At 36.2% G+C, this 19,305-nt stretch overlaps 2 protein-coding genes across 2 annotated transcripts in view; one reads left to right on the top strand and one right to left on the bottom strand.

Annotated features, from left to right (window-relative positions):
- AVEN (apoptosis, caspase activation inhibitor) overlaps window positions 1-8,925 on the top strand; it is a 111,696-nt gene extending 102,771 nt beyond the window's left edge. The window contains exons 2-5 of the mRNA XM_009321005.1: window positions 1,356-1,426; window positions 5,298-5,393; window positions 6,894-7,254; window positions 8,469-8,925. Coding sequence (XP_009319280.1) covers window positions 1,356-1,426; window positions 5,298-5,393; window positions 6,894-7,254; window positions 8,469-8,587 — 647 coding nt within the window. The 3' untranslated portion in view covers window positions 8,588-8,925. The remainder of the gene's footprint in view (window positions 1-1,355; window positions 1,427-5,297; window positions 5,394-6,893; window positions 7,255-8,468) is intronic.
- Window positions 8,926-9,005: 80 nt separating this feature from the next.
- RYR3 (ryanodine receptor 3) overlaps window positions 9,006-19,305 on the bottom strand; it is a 269,121-nt gene continuing 258,821 nt past the window's right edge. Inside the window, 7 exon segments of the mRNA XM_009320984.1 lie at window positions 9,006-9,941; window positions 10,761-10,812; window positions 12,473-12,573; window positions 12,685-12,749; window positions 13,889-14,045; window positions 16,072-16,206; window positions 18,170-18,316. Of these exon segments, the coding sequence (XP_009319259.1) occupies window positions 9,846-9,941; window positions 10,761-10,812; window positions 12,473-12,573; window positions 12,685-12,749; window positions 13,889-14,045; window positions 16,072-16,206; window positions 18,170-18,316 (753 nt within the window). The 3' untranslated portion in view covers window positions 9,006-9,845.

Consider the following 19,305-nt stretch of genomic DNA (forward strand, 5'->3'; position numbering starts at 1 on the left):
ATGTCCCTGCCCATGGCAGGGGGGTTGGACTAGATGACCTTTAGAGGTCCCTTCCAACCCAAACTGTTCTATGATTCTACGATTCTATTTTGTATGCAGGATTAAGGGCATGATTCAGGAATTGTCAAAGTTATGAATGGCAGTTAGGATATCGAGAGCCAAATGGAAGTTAGATGCTCAGTTGTTGGTAATGCCATTGAAAACTTCCTCCAGCGCATTCATTCTCTATTAGAGGTTGGGAAAGAATGAACTGTCGCTTCTCAACTTACTACTGGACTAAATCCTAGTGAATTATAGGTGATCTGGAATTCTTGGGATCAAATTTCATCTCCTTCATGCAATAATTCAGTAGTTGTTTTTTTTTCCAATAGAGCTCCTGAAACACCTATTTGTTCTCGAACTGCATGGTCTAAGAAGGCATATGTCCTATACTCTGCATCAGCAACATCTTCGCTTTCTGTTACTCTAGACCTTTGGCCATCATCTTGCAACCCTAATCATTTGTGTTTCCTCTATCACAGACCTTACTAATTTTTTTGTGTTCCTGGAATTCTTGTGTGTTTATTCAGTGAATAAATTTATATGACTGTCTTTCGCAACCCAGCATGGTACTGCAATAGAAATACCACATCTAAAACAAAATAATAGCCCAAGCCCCTCTATAGTAAGAGGAAGTTCCTACTGTCTTGGAGGAATGTGGTAGGAGCTTAGAAGATCCTGTAAGTAAGGTTACATATGTAGCTTAATTAGCCCTATTTAAGGTTTCTTTTAATTCAGTCTCTTAAGCATATGAATTGGAGTTTGGGGTTCAGTGCCTTTTTTTGATGACGTGCTGGAGTAGGACTAGTTTAAGGGAGAGAAAGTCTGGAGAATTTAGCTACCAGTCAACAAGAAGTCTTTACTTGGCCTGTACAAACTGATTTTAAGGACACTTATAATCCATTTTAAGAGAGATTTGCATGTTGGTAAGAGGTGGTCTATCTACAGCACATTCAAAGCTGTTCGTTAAAAATGCACTCTGTGAATACTCTACATGTTCCTAGTATGTTGTCCAAATCGGACTTTTCAATTAAAGTCTTGCTTGTTGACATGACATGTAGCACCTCCTAATTCAGTTCTGAATTTGTTGCGCCTTTTTCAGTACTGTTTTGCAAATAAGAGATTAAAAGATCTTTCTATAGAACTTTGGCTGAAAGAAGATTAATACTGTGAATGCAAGCAGCATTAAAATTAAATGCAAATTTGTTGAAGATGTGACGTTTATTGATTGAATTTACTTCTGTAGGGTTGGGAACTTTGGAGAAAGTTTGTTTGTTTTTGTTTTTTAAATATATTTTTTTATTTGGTTTTTGTAGGAGATTCCTTTACACAGTTCCGATTTGCTGACGAGAAGGAATGGGATAGAGAAAGCATATGCCATAAGCAGGTAAGAGAATTATCATTCAAATGAGTTTATGTGGATAATCACCTGGCACAGAGTACCTAGGCAGTTGTGCTTTCAGCAACAAATTGTTTAATACAATAATAGCATTCTTTATTCTGTATATCTTTATTAATTTGTATCTGATGCTGGAGGCTCTTGGGTCTTGTCCTTTTTTATTTCTATTGAATACTGATCAAAGCAGCGGGCTAGGTTTTTAAGTAACGTTGGAAGAAAAGAACAAGCAAATCCATCCAATAAAGGGAAAATAAGGGCCTCTCACTTTGCTTTACTGACATATTAAATCAGCCTTCCTTTTTCAGCTGTGTTCAAGAGAAAATAGTTTAGTAAAATGACTATAACAAAAACCTATATGAGTATATTCATATATTTGACTATGAAGCTTGTTTTAGTTCTTTCAAATTAACAGTTCATATCCTCTGGTTGAAATTTCACCAGAGTGAAATGGTGAAATGACTATGGGACCAACTAGGTTTTAGATTATTTGTATGTGGATTCTTTATGCTGGAATAAAAAGGGGCAAAGCAATAGGAGTCTGCTCTTTTCTGTATCAGGATACTGGAAAGTGTCTTAATCTCTGCAGCTGTCTTCCTCACATAAGTCACCTAAATTACTGTAAGATAAATGCTTTTGGCTTCCAAGCTTTTCTTAGAATTGCAGCAAAACTGTGCTTGAGTGTTTCTTGAAACATACATATGTATTCAAATTTTAAAAGTTTGCTATTTATTTCTTAAAATATTGACAATAATTATTCCCTGGGAAGTGATATTTAAAGGTACATTAAAGTTGCAAAGTCAAATTAAACTGAGGAAATAAAACCAAGTGCAGCATTTGTTTAAACCATCATATGTTTGTTCAGTGGGATACAGTCTTTCAATGACTGTGTATTTTTTTTCTTATGAGTCCCTCCCACTCCTAGTGTGCAGGATGTCAGTATCCAGAATATTAATTTCTTCATAATTTCCTCATACACTTGTCATTATAGCATTTAGGTGATTTGGACACATTCATTAATTTCATAGAATCATAGAATCATAGTATAGTTTGGGTTGGAAGGGACCTTTAAAGGTCATCTAGTCCAACCCCCCTGCCATGGGCAGGGACATCTTCAACTAAATCAGGTTGCTCAGAGCCCCGTCCAACCTGACCTGGAATGTTTCCAGGGAATTTCTGAATAGCTAAAGCCATTGTGAGCAGAGTGAAGTTGCATGTTGCCAGTGGATTTCACAAATATTCTTCTGGCTGCCAGTGAGGAGACTGCACAGTTCTGGAGCTGGTCCTACGCTCTCGCTCATTGTGAAGTGTGCTGTGGTGGGCACGTTCTTCTGCCTCTGTCCCTACCAAACTGTAGTCATTCGTCCTGCCCCATCCAAATTTGTTGTTTCAAACTGTTTCCTGTCTTTCATTGTTCTTATGTCAGTTTGAAATCGTTTACTGCACTAGTCACCATTACGCTTCCTTTGATCTCTTATTTTAGTCCAGAATCCTGGCCCAGATGGTTTCATAGCTTTATCTAATTTTTCACATTGTCTCTGGTCTTCAGCCTGTTACCTCCTTTTTGTTTCTTGCCCATCTTTCTTTTCCCTGAAAGCTGGATCCGGGTCTAATTTTCATCCTAGATCCACTTTGCCAAATTCCTTGCCTTTGCCTCTTAGCTCACCTGTTTCTAGTTCTTTGTCTGTCTATACGTTATGTTCAAGATTAGAGAATTGTAAACTGAACTGAAGTGATTACGATGCAACAAAATAAAGCAGAAAAGGCATAAAAATAGTTGCAGAATGACGAGATATTTCCCATACCCTGTTATTTGTAGAAAGCAATGGCAAAGCATCGGTTTCACATATGGACTAGAAATGTAACAATGACATCAACAATGACAAATTTTCAGTTTATTAAGAATATTATCATTCATTGTTACAAAAAGTATATCTGGATTTGCTTTATTGTATACTGATAAAATGCAATAAAAATGTTTCAGAACACAGTCTGCAATTTAAAAATCAAACAGCTAATAGTAATTTGGATTTTTCAGTAAAAAATCACAATTCCAGCAACAAAGTATGCCTCTACTTATTTTCTTGAACAAATAACTACATGTGCCATGAAGTGTTTATAATTTATTAAATACTGCTTTGATCCCTTTGTTTGTTTTTTATTCAAACACCACTTTTAGTGAAATCTCTACTTGGATACTGAATTCCTTCTTCCATTATGTTATTTCTCCAAATTCCTCTTTTCCTTCATCCTCAGCCTTTCCTCCTCTTCCCTGTCTCCATTTTCACCTTCATTTGCAATGTTCATTCACATTAATCTTTTTGCAAGTGTACTTAGCCCTTCCCAAAAGCACTTAATTGTTATTCAATGATATGTGACTTTTTACAATTTTTTATGTTACCAAATTCATACGATTTCCTTGTCCTTTGCAAATGTGCAGAAGCCATATTTGATCTTCAGTATCTCTCAAAAGAACTGGGTTTTCTGAAGTTCTAGTTCATTGCTGGGCAACAAGAATTGCTTGTTGAAGACTTTCTGAGGTTTCTTGTGGCAGTGAATCATCTTTGATAGTGATCACTAATCCATTGTAAAATAAAGTTGTTAGTAAAGAAGAAAAATTCTAACCATCAGATATTTGTTTGGTCCTTTTACTCTCATTACTGGATACCAGAAGCAGAATTTGGATACAAGAACCTGTTAAACCAACTGCATTGTTTCTTTTTTTAATTTATTTTAATTTTGTAAACATGCTATCAGAACACACACTGTCTTTGATGTTCATTCTTGCTGTGTGTGCAGGTGTCAAAAGCCATCCTGTTGACTGGCTTTTGGGAGCAGTGTGAATTCCTTTGATAAATCTCTTACGATATGGCACAAAACACTCTCTCCTAATTTATGAGTACTTGGACTTCTAAATGTCTGTGTTAGTCTATACCATACTGAGAGGGACAAATTTTTGTCTCTAAGCTGGATTTAGAAGCAGCTTCTCTGCTTCCATGAAAATGAGAGTATAGACTGAACTAGCATTTTGTTGTCAGATTTTAAAATTTGTGATGGATATCAAATTATTTTCATCGATGGTGAACGTGCTCAGAATGTTCTGCTGTACTGTGAGCTCAAAATCTGTTTAAGTCTACCAAAGTCCAGGTAGACTGACCAACATCAAATATTGCTGGTCCGTTTTGTGTAAATTTGTTTTTAATAGTTTACAGCCAAAAAAAAAAAGGGGTCAAGAGAAAAGGAAAGACGTTAATAAGTGACAGTTCCACCTTTTAAGCAGTTAGGCAGCAGTAGAGTATCTTTCTTGAATATCTTGAATATCATTTTAGAGGTGTATGTAACTATAGTTTGTTGCTTTTGTAAGCATCGAAACAACGTTTTAAAAGACAGGGAAGTATAAAAAGGGCCACGTTGTTTAGGCACTAAAAACAGTAGAGCTACACACAAACTACATGGTTTGATTGCTTAGAAAATAGTAGCAACTCATTAAAGAATGGCAATTCCCTCTGCATAGAAAGCTTCACAGATTAAAAGATGTTTGAGTTGGAAAAGCCTCTTATGACATTGACAACTTGCAGAACTATTTCCTACTTTGGATTTTCAAGGCATTGCCTAAGGAGCATTCCATTTATACCTTGTTTTTAAACCTTTAAGTGATTATTTGCATTGTAGGTGTTTATATGGTAATTTAGCCAAACTGCTTTGTACACGTGTAATTTAGAACTACGAATTCCTGTGTTTCATTAGATTGTTCCTCACATTCCTTGAATGTGTGGAACAGGGGAATGTAATAGATTAAAGTCATTATTAGTTCTTTTTTTTTTTTTAATACAAGCGTACTGTGTGTTGAATTATATTTCAGTTATCTGCACTTTCTGTTGACTGCCAGTCCTTGGTCCAGGCCCTTCAGGAATTGCCTCTACATCTGAGGTTGAATGTAGCTGCTGAACTTCTGCAGGTAACACTGTGAATTTTCACAAGAAAATGCAAATATTTGAAGTGAAACAATCTATGCAAGAATGATTACTTTAAACTTGGTCTTCGAACATAAGTAGAATGTATTTTATAAGTAAATACATTTCTTGAGACTGGCATGTCAAATGGCATGTAATGCAGGATACCCGTCTATCAGCACTTTTTATGCTTTGTTGGCTTTAAACAAAATGCTTTGATGTGCAGCACATTAGATTTGAAACCAGGTATCGGAGTGTTTGACATGGAATGATCGCACTGCTTTTGTATTTGCTTCTCTTGTTAGCAGCTGTTAAAAGCTTGCACCAAAATTTTGAAAGTGCTTTCACATTCTTTCCTGTTAATTATTTTAATTGTGATTTACTCTGCTACATAGCTAATATCAACATATATTTTTTTTCCATGAATCAAACTTACATCTGTGTTAGAACAGGTAGAACTGTCAATCGAACAGGTGAAGAAAATGGCATTTATGCTCTTGTGGGGGAAAAAAAAAAGCAACCGAATATTAGGAAAAAATGTTTCTTCAGGCTGTGAAGAAGAAAATATTCATGTAAGGGCAAAAGAACCAATGAGACTTAAATATAAAAACAAAATTCTTAAAAAAAAATCCATCTGCTCAAGCAAGGAAAAAGAAACATGACCCTTACAGAAGAAATTTTACTTCTGTTTGGAGTTGCATGAAGTGCTTCTGTGACTGCAGAACTATGCCCTTTCTTTAGGGAGCTCAAATATGTCTGCAGATGTGATGTCTAAGGGAATCTGCAAATGTTACTTTTAAATACAATTTTCTTTTTAAGAGTTCTAGTCACAGTCTTTAACTTTTACCAGGGTTATAAAGACATTTAATCTTTGTCCTGTCATTCTGACCAGTGGTGTGGTCATCAGATATGCTGCAGTGTTATTAACACCAGGGCATCCTGATAAAAGCAGAATCTGTGTTCCATGGTGAAATAATGAGTTGCCATTTCTTGTTTCACTCTTTGATAATGTTTTGTAATTTGGTTTCATTTTTCAAAACATACAGCTATATACTATAACTTTTGCTAAATGATTTTCAGCGACCTGTAGTATGGTTTGCTTTCAAGACTGGAATTTTGGAGGGAAGGCCTAACATGGGATAATGTTTCTAGCCAAATTCTGACTTCGCTCATTCCAAAATTCAGAGTATTGGTGGGGTTTCATTACAGAAGAATTAAAGAAAAGTAACTCTCCGGGAAGTGTTTGTGAAACAATGGAACTTGCTGATTTAGCATACAATCTCATATTCTGTAATGAGGGGTAAAAGGAGTGTATTTTGTAGTTGCTTCTGTAAAAGTACCATCACGATAACTTTTAGTTTACTTCTGAATTCATTTCTGCTGAAATTCATTGTACCTTCTTAAGTGATCAAATGTAGGAAGCATGAATTACAATCCAAATTAGATAAAATAGTAAAAATGGAGTTAATCATTAGAAAGACTAAAGTCCTTTCTTGTACTCTTAGGCATCAACACCTGTAGAGCTCCCACAGATGAAATCTAAAATTATTGAAGATGGCAAGAGGAGAGAGCTTTTGTTCCGACAGACTCTGGCTCAAAGTGAAACAGTGTTGGTCTCCCATCCCACTGGTGATTCTGTTGCTCCATCAGAGCCTGGAAGTAAAAATGGTCCTGGGGCAAGTACAGCAGAACCATTTCAGAGAGCCCAACCACAATCAAAGCAAGAGACTGACCATTTGGATGAAGAACTAGATCTTCTCCTAAATCTAGATGCTCCCCTTGATACAGAAAACAGGCCTGTGTCAGGTTCATTACCCTACAACATATCAACTGAGAAAGATTTGAAAATGGATTGTAAGGAAACCGGTAAGATTTCTCTTCTCCCCAGCATGCCCTTATTTAATTTCCATTGCTCTCGGTTTTGATGACGTTTTTGAACTCTTGATTAGGCAGTCAACAGTACTGCTGTCATCATCTCTGTCATACTGCATTTCATTTATCTGGGGCTATGTTCTGACCCATTTGTTCCTTTTCAATTTTAACTCCCCACTGAACTAAAGTTTCACCATTGTCAGTTCATTTTAAGCATTAAGAGAAATTCTTCTGCAGAACAGCATTGGTCTTATGATTCAGCAAAACTGTAAATTAAAGAAAAAAATTAATGGACTGCTAGAGAATTTTAGTGAGAGGAAGATAAAATAAAGTTTTTACATAGCATTATCAGCCCTTGGTTCAGTGTGCTAGTAGTATACAGAAGAATTGACAGCTATTTCTGGTGGTTTGTTATAAATGATATTTTCACACTTTACCAGCGTTGATTTTACAAAATTAAGTTGAGGATGGAAACAAAATATATACAAAAATTTTCATATTTCAGAAAAATTGGCAAACCGTTCCTTTTGTTTGCATTCCTAGAAGTTATACTACTGTTTGTTAGTTTCGATGGAGGTGGTTTGCTTCTCCTCCCCAGTCCACAATGCTGGAAAAGAATTTTTAGCATCTCTGATTTTTTGTGAATGATTTTCTCGCTGTCTTAAAAATTAAGTTCAAGATGTGGTGACATCTTACATGTTCAACCAGTACAGCAAGCCTTGTTACTGAAGACAATCTTGAAATGCTCTTTCATTGCAGTGGTATGTCATGCTTTCCACTCCAAAGCAAAGTGTAAATCCCTTAAGAAAACAATGCCATCAGAATATGGAATCATATCATGCTGTAATAATCATGCAGGGCCATCTGCTGTTGGGGCCTCCTGCTCCGTTCCTACATTAAAGTAAACTCTGCCTTGGACAGGATTTGAACAGATCTCAGTAGGGGGATCACTTACGTCTGCTGCAGACCAGGCCTTGCCCCCTTTGAATCAGATGGAAGCCACATTGCTCTGGTTGAGCCTATTAAGCTGCCCTTTTCTTTTTTTTTATTGTTGCTACTATTTTTGGAATATGACTCGCTATTCTTCAAGAAAGAGAGATTGTGTTTAAATTGAGTCAGTTGTGTATTAAAAAACAAAATGATCTGGGACAAGGAGCTGGTATGGAATTCTTTCCAGATTTTCAAGTCTGTTCTTTTCACTTTTCTAGACCCTTTAAAACTAGATATGCCTGAAGAGAAGAGTACAGCATCACCGCAACAGCAAAGTACATCTAAAAATGTTACTGAGGAAGAGCTTGAAGATTGGCTGGACAGCATGATTTCCTGAAGCTCAAATTTTCTTATGTGATTAATTGAATATAGTAAACATTAAGTAGAAAGTTGAATCTTCCTTTATCTCCTTGTTACTTCTTTATCTGTTTCACTTTGTGCAGTATGCCAAATGCCTGGTTTTCTTTGCTGGCACCTAAAATTCTGTGCAACCAAAATTCACTTAGATGTGATTGAAAATTGTCTAAGACTAATATTCTTAGAAAGGTCTAAAATTTGTGATGAAATTAGCATTGCCTTTGCTAAAGATGCAGGCGACAGCACACTAAGAGAAGTTATTTCAGCTTGTACTTGCTCTGTGCAGTCCTTACAATAAAGCTATGAATGAACAATGAATACATGTGTTTTTAGTCACCACCCTCACGCCACATCTCCATATTGTAGAAAAATGAGAAAGAAGACAGCAAAGGTAATATTTGGTTTATAATACTTTATTGCAGTGGGCACTTTTTATTAGAAGAAAAAAAACCGCATAATCCTAGCAGCTTCTACTTGCAGGTGACCATAGAGCGTTGTTTTATTTTGGCCTAAGATTTAAATTGTATTCATTTTGATACAGTGTATGTCTTTTAACAGCAGCATCTAATAAGCTGTTATTGAAGGTAGTATATAAACAAACTTCAAGTGCAATTTCATACAGAAAGACAGAAAAGCAATACAGTTAATGGATCTGTTCATCTAGAACACTAACAAATAAAAAGTTTGCATAGCTATGTCTACAGAGGTTTTAAGGCACTTAATGTTTCAAGGTTGACGAAGTGTTTGAAAATGTTTTCTTTTTAACTGCTTAAAGCTTTTCAAGCTGTATCTTAATACATTCACTAGCACATACTGGGCGGAAAAACTGGACAGCAGTTAGTTAAAATATTTTTTCTGAGGCATGGCCTCTGATGTTCAAGTTCTTAAATGTCAAATGTTGTGCAATTAAGACACCTTTTAGCCCTTTCAGCTGTACTGCCAAACACTAGGTTAATGATGTGGTTAAAAAGTTGTTATCATTTCAGACCGTGTTTGAACCGGAAGGCTTAAGTTTATCTGGCATAGTTTTCTCTTTTCTAATTAAAATTCCAACAAAAGACCTGTTTCATATGTGGTAGGTACAAAAAGCCTATGAAATAGTGTCAAATTTTATGTATGTCTTGAAGTTTAAAGACATTTAAAGCAAATACAAGCTATGAAGTTACACCATGAAAAGAAAAGGTTTTTTGTATACTGGATCTTAACAGTTCATGAATAAATTAATTTATTTTGTGATATCAGCCAAGTTGATCCTCATACTGTTTCCGGAAGCAGTCCCCTGCTGGGAAAAAATCCCAACATCTTTCTTGGTACATCTTCCACACAAATGACTCCTGAAAATGATAGAGCATTTATTTTAACAGACACCTTGCAGTTAGCGCTCTGGATAAACTTTTAACAATAAACAGGTACTGTGCCTATTACCATGGAGTAGAACCGTGAAGACATTGAAACTCAAAGATTGTAACTCAAGAACATTTATAAAAGTATTATTCTGTACTTCTCTTGATTCAGTATTACTGAAATTTAAGCTCTATTAGAAAAACTGTGTAAGTGTAAATTAATCAGTCTAGTTATATCAGAGTAAACCTGTACACAATCTGTATATATAAAATGTGTTTTAGTTTGCTTGGAAAACATTGAAGTGTAAGGTACTTCGGTAGTGTTTGCATAACAGCTTCTTATTTTGAGATAAGAGATCATTAAATCCTATTTATTTTCTTACTTATTTACATTTAGGGCCTAGCAACGCTAAACATACATACACACATCCATATACCTATCTATATATACATATATATGGATTTAGACTATATATATAGTAGCTTAACTATTTAATCTTTTGGGAATAAACTACAGCTAGTATATTTCAGGGTTTCATTTGAGAGATAAGATGACAGTAAGATTACTAGTAACTGACTTCTGACAGAGTTCAGTGCTGGGTAGAGCACACTGCTGCAGCCCACCCCCTCCCTTTTTTTTAACCTTTCCTTTTCTTTCACTTGTAGAAGACTCTTGGGGAGGGTGGCATCATCTCCACTCCTTGGTGGTACATCAGTTCCACCTGGTGGTACATAGCTACAAGGCTGGAGAAGATAAAAACGTTGAAAGAGAATCTTAAGAAAAAAAAACCTGTTTCATTTTCTACTCACCTGGCCAGTATGCTCAGTTTCATCCTTGTTAATGAGATACATTAAAAAGAACCTGAAACAAGCACATGAAGCAGGTATTAGTGCGGAAAACATAACATCTCTGCGTAACCTTTCCTAGACTGGGGTATGTGAGGGAGATTATGCCAACTGGCAAAGTAATGATATTGCTAGGCATCTAAAGTGCTTATGTCAAAGGAGAAATTTCTATCCTCCAGCACTTCTCCTGTGGAAGTGCTAACAGGTGTAAAATCTGTAGAAGTGGAAAAATGTGGTTTAGCATTTTCTTCATTTCAATGCTAGGAGAAATGCCTGAATTAGGCATATGCCAACTCCTGTACACACACGCTCCAACATCTCACCTTGGAAGAAGTTACTATGGCTACTGTGCAAGAAGTTAGAAGTGTGGCAAATACTCAGCTGCACCAAGATTTCCAAACACTCATGCCATACAGCTTATAAGCTGAGCCTATCTGTCTCAGATACCTGTGCTCACTGAAACATAAAGCGCTTGAACGAATTAGGAAGGCTGTTCTAACATTGTACTAACAATGGTCTGTTTATATGTAACACAACTCTTGGTTAGCCACTTTTGATGCCGTGCATTTGGAATTAAACCTGGTATGTGCTTTCATTGTAAAGAAAGGAATGTATACTGACTTTAACATTCGTCTAATTACGGGGCAACCTGGTTAGAAAGATTGTTCGCTATATATTCTCATATTAAGGAAATGGCCATTTTTAATTTACTGTGAATTACAGGTTCCCATGTACCAATTAAGCAATTCAATATAGTAAGAAAAGCTGGGAGGTTGTAGACTGGTAAAAGTATGGATGTTAATGGGAATTTGCCTCACAAAAGTAACGTGCATTGATTTTGCAGTGTCAGTTGCTATGCAAGGAATAATGCAGCCTCCACTCCCTTCCCCTCCCCCTTTTTTTTTTTTTTTTTTTTTTTTAATTTAAGAAGTTCAGATGCAGTATTCCAAAGCCAGACTTCTATAAGATACCACCAGTTCATCTCCTTTGGTTCTGCTGGCACAATGTTCATATAATTATCATTGTTGTATGAGTAACTAATGCCACCAAATTAACTTTTTAAATATCCTCTTTGATCTGCTCTGTATTTACTAATGAAAGTAAAGATCACTGTCTTGGGAGTCTGGGCAATAGTCTAAACACATACAACTCCTGATTGCTTCGAGGTTTCGGAAAGCTGCACTATCACTAAAGAACTATAGCATCAGACTCGTACATTATTTTTTGTAGCTTATCTTTCAGGAATCTTCTAGAAATGCCCTTTTTTTGTTCATTTGTTTGTTTTGATGTTTGTGTTTTCTTTTTGTCAAATTGAGGCTAATTTTCAATGGGTCTCATCAATGTTACCAAACCCGCAGAAGTCACAATCAAAACTTCCAAACTAAAGCAACTTATTCAACTGTTGTTCCCTATCATTCCACATATCTGGGTTTCCTTCCAGAGGAATAAGGAGTTGGTGCGCCTTCAGGTCTCATTCCACTAAGGTAGCTCATGTGTAAGGTAAGCACTTTAAAGATAGCCAGCAGTGTGGAGTAGAGGAGGAGAGACCAGAAAGGAATGGAGATATTCCTCAGTTCTACAGAATTCTGTCTTAGGATTGTCAGCAATGCGTGCACCTAAATTACTCTGGAGCTGAAAGGTTCTTCATCGTAATTCCAGTAGTAAAATATACTTACAGATAGTTTGCCAAGTTGTGTTCTTGCAAAGTATGTGTTTCAAAGCCATGTGGGGTTGTGTCAAAATAGTCATTGCCGATTCCACAAATAAAACACTTGGTCTGGAAACACAAGTTGTGGTTACAAATGAATTTTAGCTCAAAGACACTACCTTAACTGGTAACAATCTAGATGAACAAGAGTAATGAAAAATGTAGTGTGCTTACTCATACCTCCATATCTTCTCTCACTTGTTCTTGCTGGTCTCTTAATTCACCAAAAGCATCAATAATCAGACCTATTTCAAATGGAAAAGTAGCAACACTTCAGTACTTAGCAATATTCATGTCTGAATGACAAGCAATGTCTGTCAGACATCCTCCGCTGTCTTTAGAGTTCAGCGTACTTATGTCTAGGCTGAACAATTCAAGTTACAATCTGTTGATTTCCACACATCTAACATTTGTTTACACTGCACTCCTAGCAGTAAGAATTTCTCTTACATAGAAGTACAATCTTGAGAGTGGACAGCCTTTTCTGTACTTATATTTTGGTCAATTTAAGCTTCCATAATCTCATATCTTTTGTTCCCATGAAAGAATTTAATTTTCATTCTCCTTCTCATGGAACCCTTGTATATCCCAACTTTTGTTCAACAACAACGACAACTTAGCTCTCACAGGCCCCCCAGCCAGTGTGTGATACTGCTTCATATTTGAAGCATTATTCCTCCACTTCCAACATATTAAGAATAAAGTTGGATCATTTTGGGGACTATGACATTCATAACTTTTTCTCAGGATAGATGTATTACGTTTGTTCTTTGCCACCACATTGCTATAAACCGGTGTTTTTTCCTAACAGCCTTGGGTCAGTTTATACAATGAGTGTTGAATACTGACAGTCATTGAAGAGAGGTCTCGTTCTCTGTAAACCACAACTGCAAACCAATTAAAACTGCAAATCATCCTCTAAAGAAGGGAGGAAATGGGTATGTGGCCATGGTGACTTTCTCCATGTCATTTCCCCTTTCCAAGGGGAAGGTCTCCATTCCCCAGCCAGCTGTGGTGGTTCCAAACTAAAGGTGTGAAGAGTGTCTACAGGAAGGCTCTCCAAGTTTAAATGGTTATTATAGGAAGAACAGTGGTCCTGCACAAGCTGCGTCACAGCTGGATAGTTGTCAAGGTGTTCATAAACACTGTAACGCAGGTAAGTTATGTTTCTTGTGCTTTGTTTTTGTGTAGTATTGGGACAATGCATTATTTATGAATTGCATATAAAATTATTACTTTCAGAATTGATGATTGTATCGGCTCAGAAGTAAGTCTTTATAGCAATACTGCTAAATTTACCTCAAACACAAATATGGTTTAAATACATTGCAGAACTTAAGTAAACTAAATTCTAACAGTCTGTATCTAAGGTAAGTGATGGTACCTTGAATAATGGCCAGTAGGATAACAATGACAAAGAAGAAAAATGTGATGTCAAACACAATTCGATACATTTCATAAGGGTCTCCAGCAGGATCCTCAATTTCATCTCCAATGCCACCACCAGCTCTTACACCCACATACATGTGGAACAGGTAACACTAAAAAAGAGAGTGGAAAATTACAGATCTATTTACCATGAATGATTGGGTTTTTTTCTTTTTTTTAAAATTATTCTGCTCTGCTAATTCTCTTCACAAGTTATAGTAACAAAGAACACATAATATCATTCCTCATGTATCACACACTCTGCACCAAAAACCTGTTATTGTCTTAACTATTGTGATTACATCTTCAAGTACACTTACTAAGAGGGGGAGTCAGCATTGGCTGTTACCCTCTCCTCACTCCCTAGGTCTTACTCACAGACTAAGACCATGTGGGGGGCATAGTTCTTGTATTTGTTACTGTATTCAACTATATTCTACCCCTTGTATTAATTCCTAAGATTCTAGCTTGCTCTGAGTAAGCAGAGGAGATCTTTTAAAGTCTTGTAATGGAGTTTAGAAATGTTGGCAAATATTGCCATAAAATCAATAGTGACATATTCACAACAGGTAGATCTGTCTGTGTTTAGGTGGTTTCTGGATAATTTCATTTTGCAATAGTAGACGTCTGGTTTAGTATATTGTAAATTATTTATGATCTGGGAAACGGTGTTCAGTTTGATGCAGAAGAAATCACTTTACAAAAACGTTGCTGTGTGTCATATCTTCATGGAAAAATCTTTTAAAATCTGAATATTTAAGCTATGTAAGTATATTAGAATGGAATCTTCTGCTGGAGTGATACGCTACTGATGTTCCTGTATGAATCAGCTACAGAATCTTGTAAACCATCTTCAGTCACACGATGTGGGTTAAAAACAATAGAAATCTCTAAGCCCAGCCAGTGTTCTGAAGTCACATTAGACAGCAATGCTGGTGTAAAATAATCAGCATAAAACCTGACAAATCTGGTCTTTCATAAGCAAACACTAAACAGAACTATAGATCCATTTTTATAATGCAACTTTACTGTTGACGTAAGATGCTGGTACTAGTTTAATCAGACTCAAAAATGTAACTTGGAATTGATTTACCTCACTTGGTAGAGTGGTTTAAAATGTAATATAGTTTCATTATTCCAATTACTCCTATATCTATTTTATGACCAGACTATTGTATCCAGCTCGCAGAGGGACCAGTTAAATAATACTGCTTGGGCAGTTTTCATAATTTCTATCATTTGCACATCTGACTTGCAGTAAGTGTTTGAAAGAAAGTTCAAGAATGGGGAAGATCATTTTGTGAAGTCTATGACACACCTCTGTTCTGAGGTGTGTTATTCTGTCTTTGGTATAACAGGGCAGAGTGACTATTCCATAGAAGAAATGAGCTGGCCACAAACTCAGAACATTACATTTTTAATACCTGAATTTGAGCTGTTTTCTGTATACAGTAAGAAAATCAAATCCTCTTCATACCATAATATGTATCTGTAGAGTATCTTTTAATATGACATAAATAACATTCTGTGGCAACAGGTGGAAATCAGAAGGGAAATTAGTAGCATTAGATTGCCACCCATAATAAGTTTTAATTTCCCCCTTCTCTACTCACCCTTAACTTCTTACTTCATGACTAAATTACTAATTGCAAGCAGTTTGGAGCCGGCTTTTATAAATAGTGCTAATAACATTGTATATTTCATATAACCTAAATAAGGATAGGAAGAGCTTGCACACTTGCAAGCATTGGGAACAAATTGGGTTGGTTTGTGCTGTGACAACATAGCTTCCTTTTGCAGGGCTGACCAGTTTGTCATGAAATTTCTTCCATATACTTTAAGGGTTTGCCATCTTCACACGTAAAAGAGCTGCAGCAAATCATATACCACAGTATTTAGGAGAAAAATCCAGAATATCTTCCTATATTGGTGAGTGCCAGCTATCTACTATTGAGTTTAGACCACTAGAGAATGCAGAGGGAATTTCAAGACCATTCACATTTTCAAAATGACATATAGCAAGAAGAGACCCATGGATTTAACAACAAAAACATTCCTCCTTGCTTATCATTTTATCTTAAGTATCCATTTGAAAAAATTGGGATAAAATTTGAAGCATGCTAGTGATGTTTTAGTTACCGTCATCATGTCATCACATTTCATGTCTGGTTCATCTTCGTCTTCACTTTTGTTGTAGAATTTGCGGAAGAAGTTGAATGCCACAACAGTGTAGAGATAAACTACTACAGCGAGGAGTCCTACAGTAAGAACAAGCTGTGTATGGAGACATGACATGAAAGTAGGTTTCAGTTTCATTCTGTCAGAAGAGGTATGCTAGCTCAGTGTATTGCCTTAAGTATTGAAAATATATCATGTTGTACCTTTCCCAATAGGAAAACTAAAGATAGCCATTATGATAGCTTTGAGGTCTCCCTATTGCTTGGATCAGCGTAGAGGTGTTACTTTACCCTGCTTTACTTTTATTTCACGTGAAAATCAAAAGGAAAAACAGTATCAAGAAACTGAAGTTGTTTCCATCTTTCTGAGCTATATGCATACAAACTATATATCACTGAAGCAATGTTTCCACTCTTTAATTTAAAAATTAAATTCTAGTAACTTGAAAAACTGGATGTACAGTGAAAGTTAAATGATAAAAAATAAACCCCTTTAGTTAGTTTGATAAATAATTTCAGCTGGGACTTATTATGACTTATCATAGTCTACTTTCTGTTCCGAAGCTGGTTAGCAAAGACATTGATAAAATGGATAGAAAATTTTTTAGATAACAAAAGAGTAAGTAATTTCCAGGTCCTGCATTTAAGCAAATAAAATCCTTAGGTGAAAAATTTTAGCTGTTAATGAGACTAGATTATATTGTTTGTTGGAGTTGGCATTAGAAGATGCAGCTCTGGAGAGGAGTTACTGAATGCTATATATTTTAAAAAGTGCAACAATTGGTATTACTCTTTTAAAAGAAATGTAAGAGTATTGAACAACGAGCTGATCATCAGTTTATCACTTTCTGCAGATCTGTAAGTAAGATCCCAAAGTGAACATTTCAATTGAAAAATCTGCAGCTGTCTTTAAGTGTTCGTATCTACTAGCAAGAAAAGCAACAGGATTAGCAAAACTAATCTTCACTTGTTAAGAATGTATACTAAAAGCTATGGTCTTGAGTTGAAACAGTTTTGCCAATTATGCTCAGTTTTGAGTATTACATTTAGAAAAATCTCATGAAGAAAATATATCAATCATTAAATTAAAAGTAATATGACTTTGGTCATCCTGGAAGAAAATGAAGGGGATAAAAACAGAGATTTAATTTGTTTGTGTGATGATACTGAAAACATTCTCATATGTACTATTTTAGAAACGTTTCCTGGTAAGGGAAGAAATTTCCATTGGTCAATTTCTGCTGAAAGAAAGGATTAAGCAAACACAAGGGATATATCAGTTAAGCTAAGGGGATATTCTTATTCCTCTTCCAAAATGTTATGTGGTTTAAAATGTTTTGACAAGACTTAACAGGGCATAAGAATGGGCTTAGAATATATGTTACTGCATTTGAGAAGGAATGGAATGTGTATGTTTGAAATTAAATTTTGGGGAAGTTCTGTTAGATTTCTAAATGTAAGTTAAAGAGTGTGTTAGTGAAAAGCTTGTTTTTGTTGGTATGCTAGCTAGGAACACAGAGCCTTTAGAGATCAGAGAATGATTCCCTGAATAAGTTTCAACAATTAGTTTTGGAAGTAGATTAATCTGATTTTTGTATGACAAAGTGGCATATAAATATATTCCACAGTGAAGAATGCCCACACCTGTAACCACATTCTTACTAGCTAAGTATTGAAATCCCAGTGCCCAGATCATTATTACTGCTGTAGCTAAGGAGAGATTGTGAATTCTTACTAGTTGTCACCAATTAGTTCATCACTGAGCATAGAGAAGGAGCTGGTTAGGTCATGATTAATATTCTTGTATTTTTCTAAAATGATGCATTTTTCTATTGTGTACAAAACTACTTCAGCTATCAGCACTCTGTGGGTATAGATTATTATAATTTCATAGGATTTAACGTGTATTAAATGTGCTGCAGAAGACACAACGGGATCTATTCTTTAATCCAATCATGATGAAAATGGATTGCATTCCAATATTTCCTAGGTACCACAAGATTTTTTCCAGTACTGTTACAAAACGCATTCATTTTCAAACCTTTGCCTGTAGCACTAACCTGTTTGCCATTGTGAGTGACTGAAGACAAAATGGTTCGCAACGTCTTGAAACCCATAGCAATATCCAGCAGATGAGCAGCAAAGAAGAAGTTGTTGTAGTGCCCAAGGATAGACATAGTTGTGTACCAAGCTAAGTATAAAAACGACTGCAGAGAAAGTGAAAAGTGGCAGAATGTTAGCAGGTGCTAATGTGCATTGTTGGATCCAGAATATAGCTTTCTTTTAGTCACTCAAGTTATGAAGTAAAGTAATACTGTCATGATCTGATTTGAATCACAGTCTGAACGTAATACCTCTACTTCACATATTCGACAAGACTGTCTTACTCTGTCTCTTACCATCTCCACTGTTCATTTAAGGAGTGTTTATTGCCTAGTTATGCTGATGAGACCTCTTTACATATTTAAATGCAGCCTTCAGCATATATGTTATTAACATCAAAATCCCCTACCTTAAAAGTGTTTTGGTTGGGGACCTTGTTACACAGTACTTTAAATTTTAATACTGATTCTGGAGGAGAGAAAACACATGGTATTACTCTTGAGACACTTCTGTTTAAGTCTCAGACCATGTCAGCCAGGACACCCGGAAAACCTAAGGCACATAATACAGCTTATTCTTTTAACAAGCAATGAACCTGAAGCCACTTTGACATGAAAGCTCTTATTGAAGAACAATCGCTCAGTGTGCTTTTAGTGCACAATGAATTTGTACATCTGTCCTGGTTTCGGCAGGGATAGAGTTAATTTCCTTCCTAGTAGCTGGTACAGTGCTGTGTTTTAGATTTAGGGTGAGAACAATGTTGATAACACACCGATGTTTTAGTTGTTGCTGAGTAGTGCTTACACTAGTCAAGGACTTTCCAGCTTCCCATGCTCTACTGACTGAGAAGGCTGGAGGTGCACAAGAAGCTGGGAGGGGGCACAGCCAGGACAGCTGACCCAAACTGGCCAACGGGATATTCCATTCCATGTGACGTCATGCTCAGTATATAAAGCTGGGGGAAGAAGAAGGAAGGGGGGGACGTTTGGAGTGGTGGCATTTGTCTTCCCAAGTAACCGTTACGCATGAGGGAGCCCTGCTTTCCTGGGGATGGCTGAACACCTGCCTGCCCATGGGAAGTAGTGAATGAATT

The sequence above is a fragment of the Pygoscelis adeliae genome, unplaced genomic scaffold, assembly GCF_000699105.1.
Source record: "Pygoscelis adeliae isolate BGI_AS28 unplaced genomic scaffold, ASM69910v1 Scaffold3, whole genome shotgun sequence".
NCBI lineage: Eukaryota > Metazoa > Chordata > Aves > Sphenisciformes > Spheniscidae > Pygoscelis > Pygoscelis adeliae.